The 21588-nt window shown below is 44.2% G+C and overlaps 1 protein-coding gene across 1 annotated transcript in view; it reads left to right on the top strand.

The window, feature by feature from the left end:
• Positions 1 to 1662: 1662 nt before the first annotated feature.
• ZNF366 (zinc finger protein 366) overlaps positions 1663 to 21588 on the top strand; it is a 36396-nt gene continuing 16470 nt past the window's right edge. The window contains exons 1-2 of the mRNA XM_068248274.1: positions 1663 to 1806; positions 13537 to 14839. Coding sequence (XP_068104375.1) covers positions 13544 to 14839 — 1296 coding nt within the window. The 5' untranslated portion in view covers positions 1663 to 1806; positions 13537 to 13543. The remainder of the gene's footprint in view (positions 1807 to 13536; positions 14840 to 21588) is intronic.

Below are 21588 nucleotides of genomic sequence, written 5' to 3'. Positions count from 1 at the left end.
TGGTCAGATGTTTCAAAAGTTTATGTAGAAAAATTGCTTGTAATTCTCGAACTGAAAAAAATGTAAAAAAATTGTGGCCACCTTTAGGCCAATTCAAACTGTCAGGAAGAACATTTGCTGTAGTTCCACGCTACACAATTAGCAATAAAGGACACCCGAAGTGGTATTTTAAACAATACCAGTTGCCTGGCAGCTCTACAGATTTATATGGTTGCAGTAGTGTGTGAATAGCACCAGAAACAAGCATGCAGCTAATCTTGTCAGACACATCTGATCTGCATGCTTTTTCAGGGTCTATGGACAGATGTATTAAAAGCAGAGGTTCAGCAGGACAGCCAGGCAACTGGTACTGCATAGAAGGAAATAAATATGGCAGCCTCCATATCCCTCTCGCGTCAGTTGTCCTTTAAATCTGCATGCAAAACTGCATATTAGCATATAATTTACAATCTCTATTCGCAGACCCTTTCTCTATCTATATATGATGTTGTACATGTTTTGGTCATGTCTTAAAGTAAGCATGTAACTTTACAAAAAAAATTACGGCTATTATAAAATTACGGTATATACTTACATCAGTGGTGGGAAATTCCTGGAGGACCCAAACTTCACTGATCCTCTGCGACCCCTCTGCTGATGGCCGGGACACTCCTTATCTTGGTGGCCGTGCTGTATGAGTGCAGCTGCACCACGCAGGCACCAGTGGGTAAGTGCTCGGCAGTAGCACGGAGCTACTCATACACAGAGAAAAGAAGCCATGCACGAGCGGTTCTGTACAATTGGGCAGGCGTGGGCCCTACTTTATGCCTGTGCAGTGCAGCCACACTTGTACATTAAGGGGAGTGCAGCCACGGGCAATCTTCAACTTTAATGTTGAAGATTGTTCAGAGGCACCCGGCACAGTGCAGTAGGGGTGTAGGGAGACTGGGGAAGCCACTGGACCATCCAGAAGATTCCCCCTACTGAGGTAAGTATCTAACTAACTCTCTTTTTTAAAGTTTCCATGTACAATATAAAAACTGGAGAGTAAGCAATGTGTTTATAAATGACCACTTCTTTATAGAAGGTCTGGATGTGCGTGGCCACCACCTTATTATTTTTATTCTGTTAACCCAAATAGCTCACCACATACGTTTTGCGAACCAAAGACTATGTGAGTCATATTAACCTAAAGGGTCTGACCAACGTCAACTCATCTTAGAAGCAGCTTTCTACAGTTCCGAGGACCGCCCCCCTTGGAACTGTGGCAAGCTGCTTCTAATATGAGTCCGAAGGACATGACCTGCTAAGTCAACTTTCACTCGGTATACTAGACTAACATAAGTTGAAATTTTATTGGACATTGATGGTTACTGTACATCATTAGGCACCCTTTTACTCTTGAGAAAAAATTGCATTGAGTCAGAGGATTCCCACCACTCGTCCTGTCCTCTGCACTGTGTGCTTATCCTTCCATAGTCAGGACTGGAATGTCACTAGAATTCCTTCTCAGTTCTCTTCTTCTGCCAATTATTTTTTTTTTAGAAGAAAAAGATGTCTATCTGCTGTTTCCTTATTTTTTCGCAGGGAAACATAGGGTTGTTGACTTCCTCTCTCCTCCCTTCCTTCCTTCTTTCCGAAGGTACTCATCTCAGAAAAAAAGGAGAAGCAGATGATTGTTCCTGTTCTCCTTCTTAAGTTACTTTTCTGCACTGTCCTCTCTACACTCTGATCTAAGGCTTTCAGAGAGAGCGAAAGGACATCAGATTCATTAGAGGGCATTCAGGGAGCCAGTGAGAAGACATAGCCCTCCCTTCTCAGTGATCAGTAAGTAGGTTTCCTGCTTACACTCTAATGGCATTAAGGTGTTAAGTGATCAGGATAGATAGATAGATAGATAGATAGATAGATAGATAGATAGATAGATAGATAGATAGATAGATAGATAGATAGATTTTTTTCTGAATATTATTTTAAGACTGTATTTTACAGTTGTTGTTAGTAATTATTTCATAAATGGACAAGCTGTTCTATAGGAAGTATTGCATAACGTGTTTAATAAACTACTAATTATTTACCAGAATTTCAGCATGCTTCTTAAAGTTGTATTATCATCAAATTTCATCTATAGTCTAAAGTATTTAAAAAAAACAGCATAAAATGAACAACTAAAACCATCTGACTGGGTTTCAAGGTTGAAACTCATGCTTTACACTTCATTTACCTGCTAATTGAAAAGCCTGCATTTGCCAGCCAGAATTGGTGTATACACTGTGAGAACGAGGCAGACATGGTTCTGCTGTTTTCAGGGGGTAACAGAGAACTTTATCTCCTTTATTTGCTCACTAATTACTTCTCTAGGAGTACATTTGATATTTTGTCCTGCAAAGTGATCAGTCAGCTTCAGTGAGGTGAAAATATGTGTTCAGAAGACATCAGAGCAGTCTCATACTGTTTCATATTCATTTTTTGTTGTGTTAAATGTTTTAGAGGAAAACATTTTTTGATGACAATACCACATTAAAAATGTTTATTTGTATTTAAAGAGAAAGCAAAAACGGAGAGTAATTTAGAGGCTGCCATGTTTATTTGCCTTAAAAACAAATGTCAGTCATCCCTGGAGTCCCATACCTGGAACAAGCATGCAGTCAGTCAGAATAAAGTCAAAACACCTGATATGCATACTCTGGGTTAGTGGTGGAATTAGAATCAGGAGGATCAGCCCAATGGCCATGCAAGCTGCATTTTTTCTTAAAGGAAGTCAACAATGCCACCGTCCACATGGCTCTCGCATCCAGTTTCTTTAATTATGGTCTAGTTGTTTTGTTGCTGCTCTGTGGCAGATCGCCGTTGCCCCAAATTTACGAAAATCTGAGCCAACCTAAACTGCCGGTGCCCATTATAGCCAATGAAGAATTACATTATTTTCATGCATGATTTAAAGATATAAAGCAAACTTGAACTGAAAATAAACACATGAGATTAACAAGTATATCAATATCTCTACTCATAAATAGGGTTTCATTGAAATCCCAGTCTTATTTTGTGTTATAAAGCTAAAAAAAAATGATGACAGTTTGAGATGTTTTACAACCTTGGGCTGTTGACCTTTTTATATATTCCTTTCAGTCAGAATTGTCTCCCTCCCATTTAAGAGTCATGCCATACACTATACAATTTTGTTTTTGTAATTACGATCAACTATGACCAAAAACCAACATCGCAGTTCATTGTTTCGATTGTAATATTGATCATATTTATGATCATAAATACTTACTTAAATCCACTTAAATTTCCTCCTAATTAGACATTTTTGTCTAATCGAATGTCTATAATTGGGCAAAAAAAATTGTATAGTGTATGTCCAGCTTTAGCCTGTATCTAGTTATCAGTGGGATTTACTCTACAGTCTATTGCTCTGCCTGGAGAGAAACTGTCATTCAGAGCCCTGGACTGTTAACTCTTACACTCTTGGTACTATATATATGCATGTTTTCCCACCATGTCACACATTAGGTACCATTTAAACTATCATACAAAAAATGATTAAACTATTAGTAAACTATGTGCTAGGTTTTACTTAAAGAGGTCACGAAAATCTTAAAATTTAAAACACATACAAATAAGAAGTACATTTCTTCCAGAGTAAAATGAGCCATAAATTACTTTTCTCCTATGTTGCTGTCACTTACAGTACATAGTAGAAATCTGACATTACCGACAGGTTTTGGGTTAGTTCATCTCTTCATGGGGGATTCTCAGCATGGCCTTTATTCTTTATAAAGACATTCCCTGAAAAAGATTTATACAAAGATGCTGGCCAGCCTCCTTGCTAGCTGCACACTTTTTTGGAAGTTGAACAGAGCAACTGCCATTCACGATGTGCTTTTAAAAATAAAGAAAACCCTGAGAGCCCCCCATGAGAAGATGGACTACTCCAAAATCTGTGGGTAATGTCAGATTTCTACTACTTACTGAAAGAAACATACTTCTTATTTGTGTATGTTTACATATATTTAAAATGTAAGATTTTCACAAGAGAGGTCCTTTAAAGAGAACCTGAGCCAAAGCTGTGGTTGAGCAGCTCCAGCTTACTGCACATGCGCAGCCACGCTGATGCCAGAAGAGGTGCGCAGCACCAATAAGATTGGCGATGATCTGTTGTCGGTAATCCTCCGGGGTGCTGCGCTCAGTGAGGGGGAGGGGGGGGGGATGCAGAATGCCAAATGAAGCCTCAATAGAATCTTGAGGTTTTTAGGTAACTATCTCTTTTGGTACACAAGCTTCGGCTCCGGTACATTTTAAAGAGACTCCGTAACAAAAATTTCATCTGGTTTTCTTCCATCCTACAAGTTCCAAAATCTATTCTAATGTGCTCTGGCTTACTGCAGCACTTTCTACTATCACCATCTCTGTAATAAATCAACTTATCTCTCTCCTGTCAGACTTGTCGGCCTGTGTCTGGAAGGCTGCCAAGTTCTTCAGTGTTGTGGTTCTGTGATGCATCTCCCCCCTCCAGGCCCTTCTATGCACACTGCCTGTGTGTTATTTAGATTAGGGCAGCTTCTCTCTGCTCTATTATCTTTTACAAGCTGGATAAATCCTCCTCTGAGCTGGCTGGGCTTTCACATACTGAGGAATTACATACAGGCAGAGCTGTCTGCATTCTGCAGGAAGAAACAGCCTGACACTTCAGTGGATGATAGCTGCAGGGGGAAAGAAACACACAAGTGATCTCTTGAGATTCAAAAGGAAGGCTGTATACAGCCCGCTTGTGTATGGATGTATTTTCTATGTGTGGACATACTGTACATCAACCTACTTCCTGTTTTGGTGGCCATTTTGTTTGTTTATAAACAAACTTTTTAAAACTGTTTTAACCACTTTTAATGCAGCAGGGAGCAGCAAAATTGTGACAGAGGGTAATAGGAGATGTCCCTTAACGCACTGGTATGTTTACTTTTGAGCGATTTTAACAATACAGATTCTCTTTAAAGGTGGCCGCTAACTATACAATTTGCCAAATGATCTTTTACAGATGATTATTCATACGAACAATCAGAAATGGTCGATTGGCCCCACTGATGAACAAAAATCTCCTAACCAATCTGATCAGATTGACGGGATCTGACATGAATCTGATCAAATTGGTCTGGAGAGTTTTGTCTGTTATGCTGGGAATACACCATAAGTTTCTTCAGCAGATAGACGGTCCAATAGATAATTTCTGTCATGTATTATTTTCGTTTTGTTTTTCTGATCGATTTCTCATAGAAGTGAATGGAAATTGCTAAGAAAAGATAAGAAAATCGATTGGAAAATCGACTGGAAATAAGATCGGACAGTAAATCGACCGAAAAATCTCATTGGCTATAATTCATAAAGCATTCCCGCATGCGGTAATGCTGTAAACAGCTGACTTTACCGAGCACTTAGCAAAATGTCCATTCATGAAAGCTGTTACCGCATGAAAAGCTGACATTCCCGAACAGAGCGATAAATTACCGCCTTGTGTGGTTATTATCGCAACACGTCACTAGCTGTCAATTCATAAAGATTAGAGCAGGCGGTGTCAGGATGGAGAATACCGCTCCCTTGGAAGAGGCAATAAGCATGCGGATAACAGCTAAGTTAATGGAGACAGACCTCCCAGGCAGCAGCAGTGAGAGCAGAACAAAAAAGGCTTTCCAGAATAACCAGGCTGTGTTTTTTAACCTCTTGGGTACCTGTTTTCAGATATATTTCACATCAGAAAGCCTGCATGTGTAACATTTCTTTAAGTTCTTCTAAGCTGTGGCAATGAAATAGATTGTTTAGAACAGGGGTCTCAAACTCGCAGCCCGTGGGCCATTTGCGGCCCTCGATACAATATTTTGTGGCCCTCTCCGGCAAAAGCTTCCTTATAGTTCGCTTCAGTGCTCCCATGTAATCCGCCGGCATTTCCTGGAAGGGGCAGAGCTTTCAGCTTCAGCTCTGCCCCTCCTGACGTCAATCGCGCACGGATCGCCGCCTCTCCCCGCCCCTCTCTGTGAAGGAAGAGTGAGAGGGGCAGGCAGAGGCAGCGATGCGCCGCGATTGTGAAATTCCTTATGCGGCCCAGCCTCATCCTGACTTTGCCTCCTGCGGCCCCCAGGTAAATTGAGTTTGAGACCCCTGGTTTAGAAAGACTAATAGACAGGTTCAGCTCAGATTCAGGGCCAACAGAGGCAAGTTTAAAAAAAATGCACATCTAAAGGTAAGTTGGGGCTGCCTCTTTTATTGTAAGGCTGTCTCTGCAGGGAGAAAATGTATCAACTCAGGCAGCTTCTCATGTTACGCAAACCTACCGCCAGCCTAGTTTGGGAGATCACTGCACTGCTATCGCAACTGTAAACATTTTTATGAATGAGCACACAGAAGTCTAAAATACCGAATGCGGTATTTTCCCGCACAGATTTTTTTTACCGAACACACTTTTATGAATGATAGCCATACTGTATACCCAGCATTAGTGGTCCCAAATGATCATGTTCCACAGCGCTGTACAGAGTACAAAGTGATGTCACTGACTGTCCCTCGGAGGAGCTCACAAGCTAGTCCTTACCATAGTCATACATCTATTGTAGACTAGGGCCAATTTTAGGGGAAGCCAATTAACTTATATGTATATGTTTGGGGTGTTGGAGGAAACCAGAGTACCCAGATGAAACCCACACAGACACGAGGGGAACATACAAACTCTGTGAAGATAGTGCCCTGGCTGGGACTCAAACTGGGACCCATCGCTGCAAGGGTGCAAGCGCTATCCACTAAGTGCTATCCACTAAAGCCACCGTGCTGCCCACTAAAAACTCATATGCTTTTCTTGTTACTCATTCTTATTAAATAAAGCATCATTATGGTAAATAAACATTTCCAAGCATCGGCAGTCCCCACATGTCCTTTACAAGCTGCCCGCAGCATCCTCAGTGCAGAAGCCCTCAGGTTTCCATCCTGCTCATGTACATTTTTTCCTGCTGTCCATAAGCAGTGGCTTCAGACTTGTGTCATCTATGCAGATAGCTGCAGGTGTGTTTATGTCTACAGCAGGTACATGTCCAATGCAGTGACTGCCTGCAGTTTTCATAAGACACCCAATACATGATCATTATTGATAATTCATACATGCAAAAAGTACCCTACTTACAAACGTCTCGAGTTACAACTCGCTCTAAGTCTCTACGCACAAAATATACAGCACTGTTTTTGTTATTACTTATTTTTATAGTTACATGTTACAGTATTGTAAGTACTGGTAGTTTAAAATACATTAAAAGCACATTGTGAACAATCAAAAATGGTTTATTCTATACGTTCAAATCCAGGTTTCTCCAAAATCCAGCATTTTTCCACATGTATGTATCCATATTTCCCTACATATAATAACCCTTGACTCAACTTACAAACAAATTCAACTTACGCCTGGCTCACACCATGCAATTTCCTGTCAAATAGACGGGTTGAATGGATTATTTCCAACAGATCCGATCGTTTTTTGATCACTTTTATACAAAATCGAACAAAAAAAGATTGGAAATCAGATCGGACCTCTTAGAAATAATCGATTTGAGCATGGTGTGTACCAGGCATTACAACCAACCTCCAGAACAGAACTAGTTTGTAAGTAAGGGATTGCCTTTTCAATGTGAGTATTCATTTTGCACTAATTTCTTTTGAAATCGTTTACAATTTGTAGGAATGATATTTTAGGATGAGACAAACATATTCGATTTTTATTGTTTTTTTTTAATGTGATTTAGCATGTGGGTTGAGATACAGCTCAAACTTACAAGTGAAATTATAAAAATATATATATAATATACATTTTACCACGTTTTCTGATTGTTTTATTGTTTGTAGTAAAAATAGTTCAAAGAATCAGAAAACTGCTTGTAGTAGTTAGTTTTCCCTACATCTAACTGAATTTTCAAAAAGCTCAATTTATAAAATTTGATTGTTATGTGAGCTGCTCCATTGTGTTGTTTTGGGACAACTACCTGACGGTATATACATACCGTATATATTCGCATATAAGCCAAGGTACCCACTTTTCCCTCAGAAACCAGGATAAAGTGATTGACTCACGTATAAGCCCCATCCCCAGTATAGCCCCCTCTCCAGTAGCCAGATGTGCCCCAGTACAAGTCAGCCTCCATCCACATATCCAGATGTGCCACAGGATCATACAGTTGTGTCTCAAGGCCCCACTAGAAGGCGTTAGAATCCCCAAGCATTGCACCGCTGAAATGTTGCTTGCACACTCCACTTCACAAGCCAGGGGACACAGGTAGTCCTGAGCAGCGCACTCTGCACACCATGTTGCAGGGGATGAGGGTGGGGGGGCACAGACACAACAGGAAGCCACTAGCAAAACCAGCCAGTAACATACCTGCTTCGCCATCTGTTCTGCTCCTCTGACTCACAGAAGCCGTGGGGGTAACTTTTTAGCACATTTTTTGTGCTGAAAAATTAGGCTTATACATGAGTATATACAGTAATTTAACAACTGTCAGGCTAGAGCATGACCTTCATCGAACATCATCATCATTTGGATAGCAGTGTATAATAGTCATAATTCTAGCCGGATTAAAAAAGGGATCCAGGGAATCAGAAATGCCTATTTGATACCCATTCATTTTGTATATACTTTACTCCATTCATAAAACCGTTTACCCACCTGTCTGTCCGGAACAGGCTTTCTGCATGTGAGGTTGATGTGGCTCTGTAAAATGTATTAGCTATAGGCTTGCTATACACCAGCGGTTCTGGATGTAGGCCTGGCTTCAGGGGCATAAAGAGATCATTTGTAAATTCAGCAGAGGTGCATTGTGGGCAACCAAAGTTACACACTTAAAGCTGATATATCGCAAATACCTTCTACATTAAGCAGGCAAACCACAATATATAGTGTAAAGCAGCCCTTAATGTGAACCCGAGCCAAAGTGCTATGAATGCTTGCTGTCACTCCCCATCCCCCCCCCCAACCCGAACGGTTGCCTGCGTGCTTAGTTTACTTTAAACCTTTCCAGTTTTGGTGGTCATCATTATTGTTAGTTTATAGCTGGGCAGCATGGTGGCGTAGTGTACAGCACTCTTGCCTTGAAGCGCTGGATTCCTGGTTCATATCTCAGCCAGGGCAACATCTGCATGGAGTTGTTCTCCCCGTGTCTGTGTGGGTTTCCTCCGGGCACATGCACTCACCTATCCGCCGGCACGCCTCCTGCTGCCTCGGGGGACCTTGGGGGCTGAATTTGCTGGGGGCACAAGGGGCACCATTGGAGGTTAAACTGGCCCTGCTACTGTTGGTCATCCCAAAATCAAATGTTGCTACTGCCATGTACCCAACCACACCGCTTTGAGGGACGTCCAGCCAGATATCGATTGGGCAGCAACGTTGCAGCATTGATCTCTGACAGATGGGCACCTTTAATCTGGCTCTGTTTAAAAGAGATTTATTTTACATCAGGTAAACAAAGAGTCTATAAACAAATACAAATGGACTCTACCACTGAGTGCCTTCACGGGGCCTGGACAAAGTATGTGCTCAGAGTGGAGCTTTTACAGGCACATCACTTCTCTCTGCACACTGATGTTCCTTGCTAATATATACAGATTTGTGGAGACTGCTGTGAAGTTCAAGCTCCTACTTACACTGATTACTAATGCTTTGCAGAATGGTAAGGATCAATCTTAAAGAAAACCAGAGACATTGGAAAAAAGATTTTATACATACCTGGGCTTCCTCCAGCCCCATAACCCTGGATCGCTCCCACGCCCCCGTCCTCCGCTGCCTCTGTCCGCCGGTATCAGGTCCCGTACTTTTGGCCAGTCGAGCCAGTCGACGCAAGCACAGTGCGTCACTGCCGGCGGACGCGGCCAATTGTACGCAAGAGCAGGGACTCCTTCCATATCCTTACGCATGCGCCTCCATACTACTCAGGCGCATGCGTAAGGATTTGGAGGGAGACCCTGCTCTTGCGTACAATTGGCCGCGTCCGCCGAAAGTAACGGGACCCGGTAGCGGTGATAGAGGCAGCGGAGGACGGCGGCGTGGGAGCAATCCAGTCTTATGGAGCTGGAGGAAGCACCAGGTATGTATAAAAGCTTTTTCATTTTTTTAATACTGTTCGTCTCTGGTTCCCTTTAAGAGTCACATTTACAGTGGCGTAGCTAAGGAGCTGTGGGCCCCGATGCATGTTTTGCATTTGCCCCCCCCCCCCCCCAAGCACTCTATACAAAACAATTGATACGGCGCACCAAAACCTGCCAATGGCAACTACAGTGTCAGAGGTGCAAGAAGGGGGTGAGGAGCAGTTTGTTAATGATTACTACTAATTAAAGTGTCTATAGAAGTGATTATTATGAGCACAGGACTAATAGAAAGCTAATACTGAAGTTGAGGGAGGGCCCTACTGGGCCCCACTGGCCCAAGGGCCCCGATGCAGCCGCCCGCAAGCTCTGCACCCCCTATTGCTACGTCCCTGTTTGTGAAGGTGTTGTAATGTGTTATAATCCAACAAGCATTAGAGGGAATGATATGCTTTGTTTTGGCAGCATGCACTTGTTTTATAGCTGGCATTAACATTCTGAAATCCAGGAAACCTGAGATGAGTATCAGGAAATGAAAGTAACATTAAGTTCTCCGGGATGGAAATATTCTTAATAAGCTATGACGCGGATTGGAAGAACTGTTCTACTGGATATCATGATCCTACTGAGCACACAAAATTATGAAACATAAAGCACTTTGCTAAATTCGATGGTTGACAAAACGTATTTTGTATTTTCTAATAATTCAAATTTAAAATAAAAATCCTGAATAATATTAACCACTTCTGCATGTGGACTTAAAGCAAGCCTGAACTGAAAATAAACTGATGAGATAAACAATTGTTTATTAAAAAATCTATCCTCCTACTCCTAAAAATGACCTTTTTTAGAATCCCAGTTTTATTTTATTTTTTTGGTTTAAAAGTTAAAAAGTAAGTTTAATGTTCTACAGTCTCAGATGAATGACACAGAATTTTAGGCCTCGATTCATAAAAGTGCTGTCGGGAAGGTAACGTCGAGCGGGGAAACACCGCTGTCGGTATTTCCGCCTTCAGGGTGGTAATTCATAAAAATTTTGCTACTTGTGACAGGCGTGCGGAGATATTCCGCTGTAGGCAGGCGTTAGGCTGTCGGGAGACATGCGGAAACAGGAGAAGCAGGCGGAGTCCCTCCGTGCGGTGTTCTCTCTGCAGCTGCTTGGGAGGTCTGTCCCATTCACTGCACTGTATTCCGCATGCTTCTCGCCACATCAGAGGTAGCGGTAATACCCGTCCGCATACCGCTACCTCTAATCTTTATGAATTGACATTTGTTACTTTTGCTATGATAATCACCGCGCAAGGCGGTGATTGATCACTCTGCTCGCGAATGTCGGCTTTTCATGCGGAAAAAGCCTTTATGAATACATATTTTGCTGTGTGGTCGGTAAAGTGAGCGGTTTTCTGCATTTCCGAATGCGGGAATGCTTTATGAATCGAGGCCATAGTGTCTGAGAGCCACAATCTATGAACTAATGACTGTTTTTATCTATTCCCTGCACGCAGAAGCTGTTCTGTTCTGTTCCAGGCAACCGTTTTATGGCCGTAATTAGTTATCAGTGAGAGCCAGGGCCAGGTCTAGACTTTTTGCTGCCTGCGGCAAACTTGTGAGGATGCACCACCCCCAAATTGGAATGATCGCACAGCACCCCACAATTAGCACTGCACATTATAACTGCAGTGAGTCCCCCAAAACCCCCCAGTATAGGTAGGCAGGTATAGGTGCCCCCAGTATTGGTAGCTAGGTACAGTTGCCCCCAGTATAGGTTAGCCAGGTACTATTGACCCCAGTATAGGTTGGCCAGGCACTCTCTTCACCTGTTTCTGCCTGGTGCTGCCCCCAGACTTCTGCAATCTGAGAAAGTCGCCTCACTTCGCATCATGGGCGGACCGAGCCTGGTGAGAGTTAAAGAGTCCCTGTAGTGAAAAAAAAGTCCCCCTAGTGTGTACTTACCTCAGGATGGAAAAGGCTCTGGATACTAATGAGGCTTCCCTTGTCCTCCTTAGCACCCCAGATCCAGCACTGCCCCCCCCCCCCCTCCACCTCAGAAAGTCCAGCATATCAAGCAGGCACATTACGCTTCCACCGCTGCTGGGTTACCTGTATGCGCCTTGCACAGGCGCAGTTGCTGCTTGCTGCTCGGGCTTTGGCGGAAATAGCAACAACCTGGGCCTGCGCAGTAGAGCGGAACTGATCGGGTTTGGCTATTTCCGCCGGAGTCTGAGCAGCAAGCAGCTACTGTTCCTGATCGAGGCGCACAGATATTAAATTTGTGGTGGCCGTTTCTCTGGAGGAGCAAGCGCTAGATCTGGGCTTTTGAGAAAGACTGGGGGAAGCCTTAATAGGATCCAGAGGCTTCCCCTTCCCGAGGCAAGTACCCACTAGGGGCAGTTTCTCCCTACAGGTGTAATTTAAGCTATAGTCCGACTAGGTTCAACTAGGGAGAAACTGTCATCTGCATGACTGAATGTTTAACCATTTCAGTGAGAGAAAAAAAAATGTCTAGCCAAGTTATGCATAAGAATCACGGCCACATATCAGTTCAGGTACACTTTAAAGACCCACCGAAAGCACAGAGCGAAACATACCATCTGATAACATGGTAAACATTTTAAGAAATAAGGGTTTAAAAGCTAAAATTACTGTTTTTAATTTGTTGGTTAAAGACCTGAAACAGTCCAGATGAAGGAGTTAGGAGTATGTTCTGTGGGTAACACGACTGCTAAGAATGTGCAGCACAGAGAGAGTTGTCTCTAATGATATCACAGCTTGCAGCTATGGAGGATTGTGCTACATGATATGGAAGGAGAGGGAGTACCTTACCAGGTACTTTATAAATGATGAATATAATAGATTTAGCATTTTTTAATGACCAAATTATGAACGAGCTCCTACACAAATAAAAATAACCTCTGCATTGGAATGCCTACACTAAACTAGGAACATATATAACTAGAGTTAGAGTTAGGGTTTGATCAGAACTGTGGCAGCGGACCTGAACTCATAACTTCCTCTCTGCTCTAAAAGATAAGCAACAGCTTAATAACCTTTAAAGAAAAAATATTTTTTGTTACAGCTGATAAAAATCCTGCATTAAGTCTACAGTGTGTCTACTTCCTGCTTTCATGGAAGCAGGCATAGGGTTAACATACTGTGTTTACAAATTAGCTGCTCTGCCAGGCATCCAGCTGACACATCTGAGGGATCAAATTACAGTTGTGATTAGCCACAGATGAAGGGGTATTAGACAGGCTTAACTCTCTAAATACATACAGGGAGCATTTCTCTGTTGGCCTTCTGTCCTGTGCAAGAGTTCAGGTTCACTTTAACTAGGTTACGTCAAGAACATAAAGTGACTAGCATGAGCTTTTCTGCAATTATATTGTGTTATTATATTATAGAGCACCAAGTTATTATGCAGCCCTGATGTTTGCGCATTTATCTTTGCAGCTGGACAATGCAGAAAGACACATATGGATTAAATGACTACACTGCATGTTTCAGTGCTGACATGAAGAATCCACTGGTTATTCCCCACTGCAGACAAGCAATGCCTTCCATTATAAAGTGCAGCAGACTATCTCCTTTTGATGGAGGCTACCCGCCTCATTTCCCCTATTACCAGTATGACCATCCATCTGACAATCGGCATAGAGTTCAAGATTTGGAAAGTGGGTTACACAGAAGAAAGGGGTCACCTTCCATGGACCCCCATGACATTGAGGACGCTAAAAATAGAATCAGTGAGGAAAAACATTTTATCCCTTCATCTCTTCCATTTCTTTATCACTTACCTCCTCTGTCAACTTACAACCCCAAAATGATTGAGCTATCTAATATTGGCCTACAGTACTACAGAACAATGGACCACTTTTGGGTAAATTCCCTAAAGAGAGAAACTTTTAGGACTAATTTAATGTGGCCCCCAAGACCCCTCTATGTAAACTCCTCATACCCGTATCTTCACAGAAGCTACCCTGATATGATGTTTCCATACCCTGCGCCCACACAAAACCTTCATATGCATCACAGCTTTCCTACTGGTCAACCAGAGAGAGGTGCCAAGAGTGAAACCCAACCTGAGGATGTTGAGGACCAGAAGCATCAGGTGGAGAGGGTGGACATCAACATTCAGATAGATGAGAGTTTCTACGTGGAGGTCGGAGATCAGAAGCGATGGAAATGCCCCATGTGTGACAAGTCATACACCTCCAAATACAACTTGGTGACACACATTTTGGGACACAGTGGCATTAAACCCCATGCTTGTTCTCGTTGTGGAAAACTCTTCAAACAACTAAGCCACCTGCATACCCACATGCTAACTCACCAGGGTACCAGGCCCCACAAGTGCCAAGTCTGTAATAAAGCTTTCACGCAAACCAGCCATCTAAAGCGGCACATGATGCAGCACAGTGACGTAAAGCCATACAACTGCAGGATATGTGGTCGGGGATTTGCCTACCCAAGCGAGTTGAAGGTTCATGAAGCAAAGCATGAGAGCGGTAGAGAAAATATTTGCGTGGAGTGCGGCCTGGATTTCCCCACGCTGGCACAACTTAAAAGACACTTAACAGTCCACAGGGGTCCTGTACAATACAACTGCACTGAGTGTGATAAGACATTCCAATATCCAAGCCAGCTTCAGAACCACATGATGAAACACAAGGACATCCGGCCTTATATCTGCTCAGAGTGCGGCATGGAGTTTGTACAGCCACATCATCTCAAGCAACATTCCCTGACACATAAGGTCAGTACCATGCATGGGTGTAGTACTTATATGAATGACAAAGGCCTTTGTCTGTAGCTGCAGAACCAGAAAGCTCTTAGTTTATACCAGGGTTGCATGAAAGGGCCCCAGATCCAGGGCATGAAATTCAATGTTTGCTTCATTTAAACAGTACATTTCTACTTAAAGAGGGATTGTCACCATAAAAATCAAATTTCAATAGCAACTGGTCTGAGTGTATTAAAGAGAATCTGTACTCTAAAATTCTTACAATAAAAAGCATACCATTCTATTCATTATGTTCTCCTGAGCCCCTCATTGTTGTTTCTGCCACTCCCTGCTGCAATCCTGGTTTGTAATTGCCAGTTTTAGGCAGTGTTTACAAACAAAATACATGGCTGCTAACCAGCATGTGACAGGCTCAGAGAAGCTCAGTCTGTGACTCATAAACAGCCTGCAGGGGGCGTGGAGAGGGTGTGCATAACTTCTATCCTATCACAGCAGAGCAGCACATTGCTGCCTGAGCCAACAAAGCCAGCAGAGGAAAGAAGATTAGATTAGATAACAGAGATAATACAGCCACTGTGCAACTAGGAAAGGCTGCAGTAAGACAGACCACATTAGAACAGGTATAGGAACTTATAGGATAGAAGAAAGAAGGCTGACATTTTTGTTACAGAGTCTCTTTAAATGATAAAGATGCTAATCCTGCATTCAAAACTTTCAAAACTTTTTCTGCTGTTATGGTTTGGAGTTATCACATACCTTAGAAGCACTGGCCCTTTAATAGCCATTGCCATTCAGTTGCATGCTGGGGATTCTTTTTATCTATAATCTACTCCTCCTCTTCCCTTTATTTCCCTGCCTATCTGCCTAGCTGAAACATGATCCTCTGCTCACTTGTGTTTACAAGCAAGGCTGAGGTGACTCAGCGATGGAGGAGAAAAGAAAAAAAAAGTTAAGGGAAGAAATGACATCAGCATTTAGCCTCAAACTGTGGGCAAAAGACACGGTTCCCTCCAGGAACAGAATTATCTTCATTTACTATATACAACTCCCTGAAATCAAAACGTGGACAGTACAATACATGTGTGATGTAAATAGATCAAGTAATCAAGTATTTATCTACTTAAATATGTGTTTTTTTTCCCTGGCATTTCCCCCCAACCTCAGAGACCGCCTGGTTCACAGTGAGATACAGGCCAAACCTAATACTTGGCTACAGGAACGTGTGCCAAATGGTATGTTCAGATGTGGCAGGTGCAAACTTTGCCCGTTCATTGATAGAACTAGGAGCTTTCAGAATAGACTAGGTGACACTACGTATGACATAAAATCCTTTATAAACTGTGATAGTGAGAAGGTGGTATATATGATCGAGTGTCCATGTCATCTTAAATATATAGGGAAAACTAAAAGGGCCCTAAAAGAACGGGTATTGGAGCACTTGGCTATTATTGTTGGGGGGAAAGGTCAGACCAACATTGCAGAACACTATAGAGAGGCTCATGGTAATAGGTTAAGGGGAACAACTGTAAAAGGGATATACAAGCTTAATATCTCAAGTCGCTGGGGCGATTTTGATGAAGTATTACTTTGCAAAGAATCAATGTGGATATTCAAGCTTTGAATGCAAAATTGGATCTCTCACCTTTCCAAAAATCAGCAAGGTATGGCTGACCCTGTGGCACTCCATGTGGCCATATGACTAATGTTGGTGATAGATTGCTCTTTTGAGTTGTATCACTTATATTGTGGTGTGGATATCGCCTGGTTCCGCAGTGAATGATATAAGTGCACCGTGTGTTAAATTGTACCGTTCCATGGCGATAAAGATACGCATCTGAAGCTTGCACTTAGTGTGGAAGAAGACGTATGGGAACATAATATGAACTTCCTTGATGCCTACTAGGATGGGTAATGTGAAGCTATGTAATGTAAAAAAAGTAAAAAAGTAATAATGCGAAGTGACCTTAAACCCCCAGAACTTTTTGGAAGATGTGGATACCGGATGGCACAGGGGCAGTACCCTGAAAGCAATTATGATGAGAAAAACCAAAATAATTGGAACTATGGTGACTGATGTATGCACTGCTATGGACTCTTAGGGCTGGAACCCACAGGAGCGCTTTTGACGGCGTTTTGGCAGCACTGCGATACGCTAGCAGTTTGCCAAAACGCTGGGCTAATGTTAATGGATGGGGCAATTTCCACAGGAGCGTTTGCGTTTCCCAGAAACGCAAACGCAGGACCTGCAGCATTTTGGGAGCGTTAGCGCTTCAATGTAAAGTATTGAAACGCTAGCAGAAACGCTCAGCAAAACCTAAACTGAGCGGTTTTGCTAGCGTTTTGCGGTTCAGCACACTGTAACAAAATGAAAAATAATTCACAGGACCAATCAGGATAAAAACGCAAAACGCAAAACGCTAGGCACCCGCTGGGGAAAAAAATACAATGTTGCAAAACACAACCAAAAACACGCATGAATCCGCTTGCAAACCGCTCAGACAAAACGCTAGCGGTTGCGTTTTGCGTTTGCTGATTTCAGTGGGTTCCAGGCCTTAGGCCTGGTGCACACCAGAGGAGTTTTTCTGAGCGTTTTGAGTTTTTAAATCTGCTGCTACTGTTATCCTATGTGTCTGTGCACACTGGAGCAATGAGGTTTTGTAAAAAAAAACCCATAGCATTACATTGGGAAGAGGTTTTGAAACCTCTAAAAGCTCTTCCCAATGTAATGCTATGGGGTTTTTTACAAAACCTCATTGCTCCAGTGTGCACAGACACATAGAATAACATTAGCAGCAGATTTAAAAACTCAAAACGCTCCGAAAAACTCCTCTGGTGTGCACCAGGCCTTACAGCTGAATCTTGTTGCTGCTTCAGGCTGCTGCAGTACGTAAAGCCTTCCCGGGTTGCCTATGTTATGATGATGCAGGGTGTGAAATATTCAGGGATTGGCCAGGACGCGCGGTCTTACCTCCCTCCTCCCTCTCTTCCTTTGTTCTCCTCCTCCTCTCAATTCTCGCTGGGGATGGGCGTGACACATGCAGTGAAAAGGGTGACGCATCAGGAACGAGCCACACCTTGAGAAAGAACCTGGGTGGTTCGAAACGCGTCGTGGGCGGAGCTTCGGTCAGCTGACCGCTTCACAGCAGCGTGTGCCCGCTACTGCTCTTGTGCTCTCTCTCTTTGCCGGTGAATCATCACTAGAAAATCCCCTGCTGCGATTGAGCAGGGGTGACAGGACCTTCAGGATCAGCTGGGTCCACGTGAGGCGGCGTTACTGGATGGGAGTAACACAAGCGGTTAAGTTGGTGAGATCTCCCCATGTTACAGCCTTTACCAAATTGCGCAATCGGGGAATAAAACGGGATGTGACTGTCATAAACAAACGATCTGAGTCACTGCTGTGAGTGGATTACAATCTCTGTTGTTAAAAAGTTTTAAGGGGGCCCCCCAACTTTTGGACACGCTACTGGGCACGGTGCACTTTGAGGTGAATGCGCGGGCAAGTGATGGATGCATGATTGCTATGTCACCACACACGTGTTGCGATTGAAGTGCTGTGTTCTTGTTTTTAACTTTTTGTGTTGTTGATTACAATTGATTGCTTAGTATTGTTCTTGGAGATAGGTTTGTCAGTATTGTACTCAATACATTTTGTATTCCTTGTTGACACCCAGAGCCCAAGCTTTTTTTTGTTTTATTATGTGCACATTTGAGGGCTGTGTCACGGTCTGTATTGGATGAGCATAAGGTACAATTGATTTCTGACGTGTTAGTGCACATACTTAACCACTTGCCGACCGCGCACTCATACCGCGCATCGGCAAAGTGGCAGCTGCAGGACCAGCGACGCAGTATTGCGTCACCAGCTGCAGGCTGATTAATCAGGAAGCAGCCGCTCGTGAGAGCGGCTGCTTCCTGTCAATTCACGGCGGGGGGCTCCGTGAATAGCCTGCAGGCCGCCGATGGCGGCTCGCAGGCTAAATGTAAACACAAGCGGAAATAATCCGCTTTGTTTACATTTGTACGGCGCTGCTGCGCAGCAGCGCCGTAAGGCAGATCGGCGATCCCCGGCCAATCAGCGGCCGGGGATCGCCGCCATGTGACAGGGGACGTCCCGTCACTGGCTGCACAGGACGGATAGCGTCCTGTGCAGCCCGGATCTCCAAGGGGGGGCCAGGTAGGAGAGGGAGGGAGAGGATTTCGCCACGGAGGGGGGCTTTGAGGTGCCCCCCCCCCCGCAACACCCAGCAGGCAGGAGCGATCAGACCCCCCCAGCACATCATCCCCCTAGTGGGGAAAAAAGGGGGGCGATCTGGTCGCTCTGCCTGCACGCTGATCTGTGCTGGGGGCTGCAGAGCCCACCCAGCACAGATCAGCTACAACAGCGCTGGTCCTTAAGGGGGGGTAAAGGGTGGGTCCTCAAGTGGTTAAGCTCCTCCTTTTTGATGCATAGTATGGGTAATCCTCCTTAAAGGACTTACGAGGCGAAATTAGGAAAAAAAAGTTAATCACCTGCCTCATCTTTTAAGGCACGGAGGACGCCGTCCGCGCCCTCCGTGCCGATCCGCCAGGTCCCCCCGCTCATTAGCCCCCCGGGCCGGCTCCCGACCCCACGGCACGGGTCGGGCTCTCCTGCCTCTCCTAAAATGGCCCGATCGGGGGGGTGGCCCTAGAGCTGCGCAGCCGCGCCCAGAGGAAGCGGCCATCTTTGAAGAGGCAGGAGAGCCCGACCCGGGTCGTGGGGTCGGGAGCCGGCCCGGGGGGCTAATGAGCGGGGGGACCCGGCGGATCGGCACGGAGGGCGCGGACGGCGTCCTCCGTGCCTTAAAAGATGAGGCAGGTGATTAACTTTTTTTCCTAATTTCGCCTCGTAAGTCCTTTAAAGCGCACCTGAACTCAGAATCCCTCTCTGCTCTAAAAGGTACTCAACAGCATAATAACCTCTACAGAATAACATGTCTTTGCTGCAGCTGATACAAATCCTGCAATAAATCTGCACTGTTCGTACTTCTTGCTTTCATGGAAGAAGACATATTGTTCACATCCTGTGCTTTTTAAACAAGCTTATCTGCTTATCTGCTGTGGCAGTCAGCTGACACAGGGGAGAGATCAAATCACAACTTGTGATAAGACACAAGGGGGGGGGGGGGGGGGAATAAGACAGGATAAACTCTCTAGATACATATATAACAAATACTTGCATTTCTATGTTTTCCTACTGTCCTGTGGAAGAGTTCAGGTCCACTTTAAAGAGGACCTAAACTTTTCCAGTGGAGAGAAAGTAAAACTCAGAAAACAAACTCACCCTGTTTGTATATTTAGAGATAACAGGCTATCTAATTCTCCTTATCTACTAGTAATACATCACTACAATTTGAGCTGCCACCTGTGTGATCTGTGCTATTCAGACAGGCTATGTGTAAATACTGGCGGTTAACGCTGTATGTTCTTCTGTGAAACCAGGAAGTAACTAAACAGCAGCATCTCTGTGGAAAAATGAAAGCAGTAACAAAGAAATTGTTTTCTATAAAGGATATTATGAAGTTGCTTTTCTGTTAGAGCAGAGAGGAAGTCCTGGGTTCAGGTCCGCTTTTAAGAGGAACTGTAGTGAGCATAATGCGATGAATCAAATTGCTTATTTTTGTTGCAATAGTAATTTCTAAATGATTTAGTCCGTGTTTGCCCATTGTAAAATCTTTCCTCACCCCAATCTACATTCTTACATTTGTCACAGGTGATGGCATCTTTAATCTTTGTGTAATGTTTGTTTACTTGAGTTCTAAAGCCAGTAGAAAATATACCTGGTCTCCCAGAATGAATTCCGCAGAGCTAAACAGCCTAAAGTAAGCAGCGCTGGGAGGGCAAGGTTACATACCAATATACTGTACAGCAATATGTAGATGTAGGAAGTGTTACTGATGCTGAAACCAGGAAAATGACCGTAAAAGTGGGTTTCCTGAATAAATGAATGCATTCCACTGTACGTCATTAAAGGTGTCTCTTAAAAAAGATGGAATTTGTTGCAGTTGGCTACACATGCACAAATTTGACCTTACTCACACCTGTAGAAGTTGATTTTGGGACCTAACCTCTGTCTGTTTAACCACTTCAGGACTCAGCCTTTACCCCCCCTTAAGGACCAGCGCTGATTTCTGAGATCTGTGCTGGGTGGGCTCTACAGCCCCCAGCACAGATCAAATAACAGGCAAAGCGACCAGATCGCCCCCCTTTTTTCTCCACTAGGGGGATGATGTGCTGGGGGGGTCTGATCGCTCCTGCCTGCGTGTGGCTGGCGGGGGGGGGGGGGCACCTCAAAGCCCCCTCCACGGCAGGATTCCCCCTCTCCCTCTTCTCCCTCCCTGCCCCGGAGATCGGAGGCTGCACAGGAACGGATCTGTCCTGTGCAGCCTCTAACAGGCTCCTGCCTGTCATGTGACAGCGATCCCCGGCCGCTGATTGGCCGGGGATCGCTGATCTAGTACAACGCTGCTACTGTTAGCAGCGTTGTAAAAATGTAAACAAAGCGGATTATTTCCGCTTGTGTTTACATTTAGCCTGCGAGCTGCGATCGGCAGCCCGCAGGCTATTCACGGAGCCCCCCGCCGTGAATTGACAGGAAGCAGCCGCTCGCGCGAGCAGCTGTTTCCTGATTAATTAGCCGGCGACGCAGATGTGCGACGCAGATGTGCGTCGCTGGTCCTGCAGCTACCAAGTGATGCGAACGGTAGTGGAAATTATGCGATGCGGCAAGGTTGCAGCAC

Source organism: Hyperolius riggenbachi, chromosome 1 (assembly GCF_040937935.1).
Source record: "Hyperolius riggenbachi isolate aHypRig1 chromosome 1, aHypRig1.pri, whole genome shotgun sequence".
NCBI classification, from domain to species: Eukaryota; Metazoa; Chordata; class Amphibia; order Anura; family Hyperoliidae; genus Hyperolius; species Hyperolius riggenbachi.
Note: the sequence above shows the minus strand (reverse complement) of the source record. Positions and strands in the feature narration are given on the sequence as shown.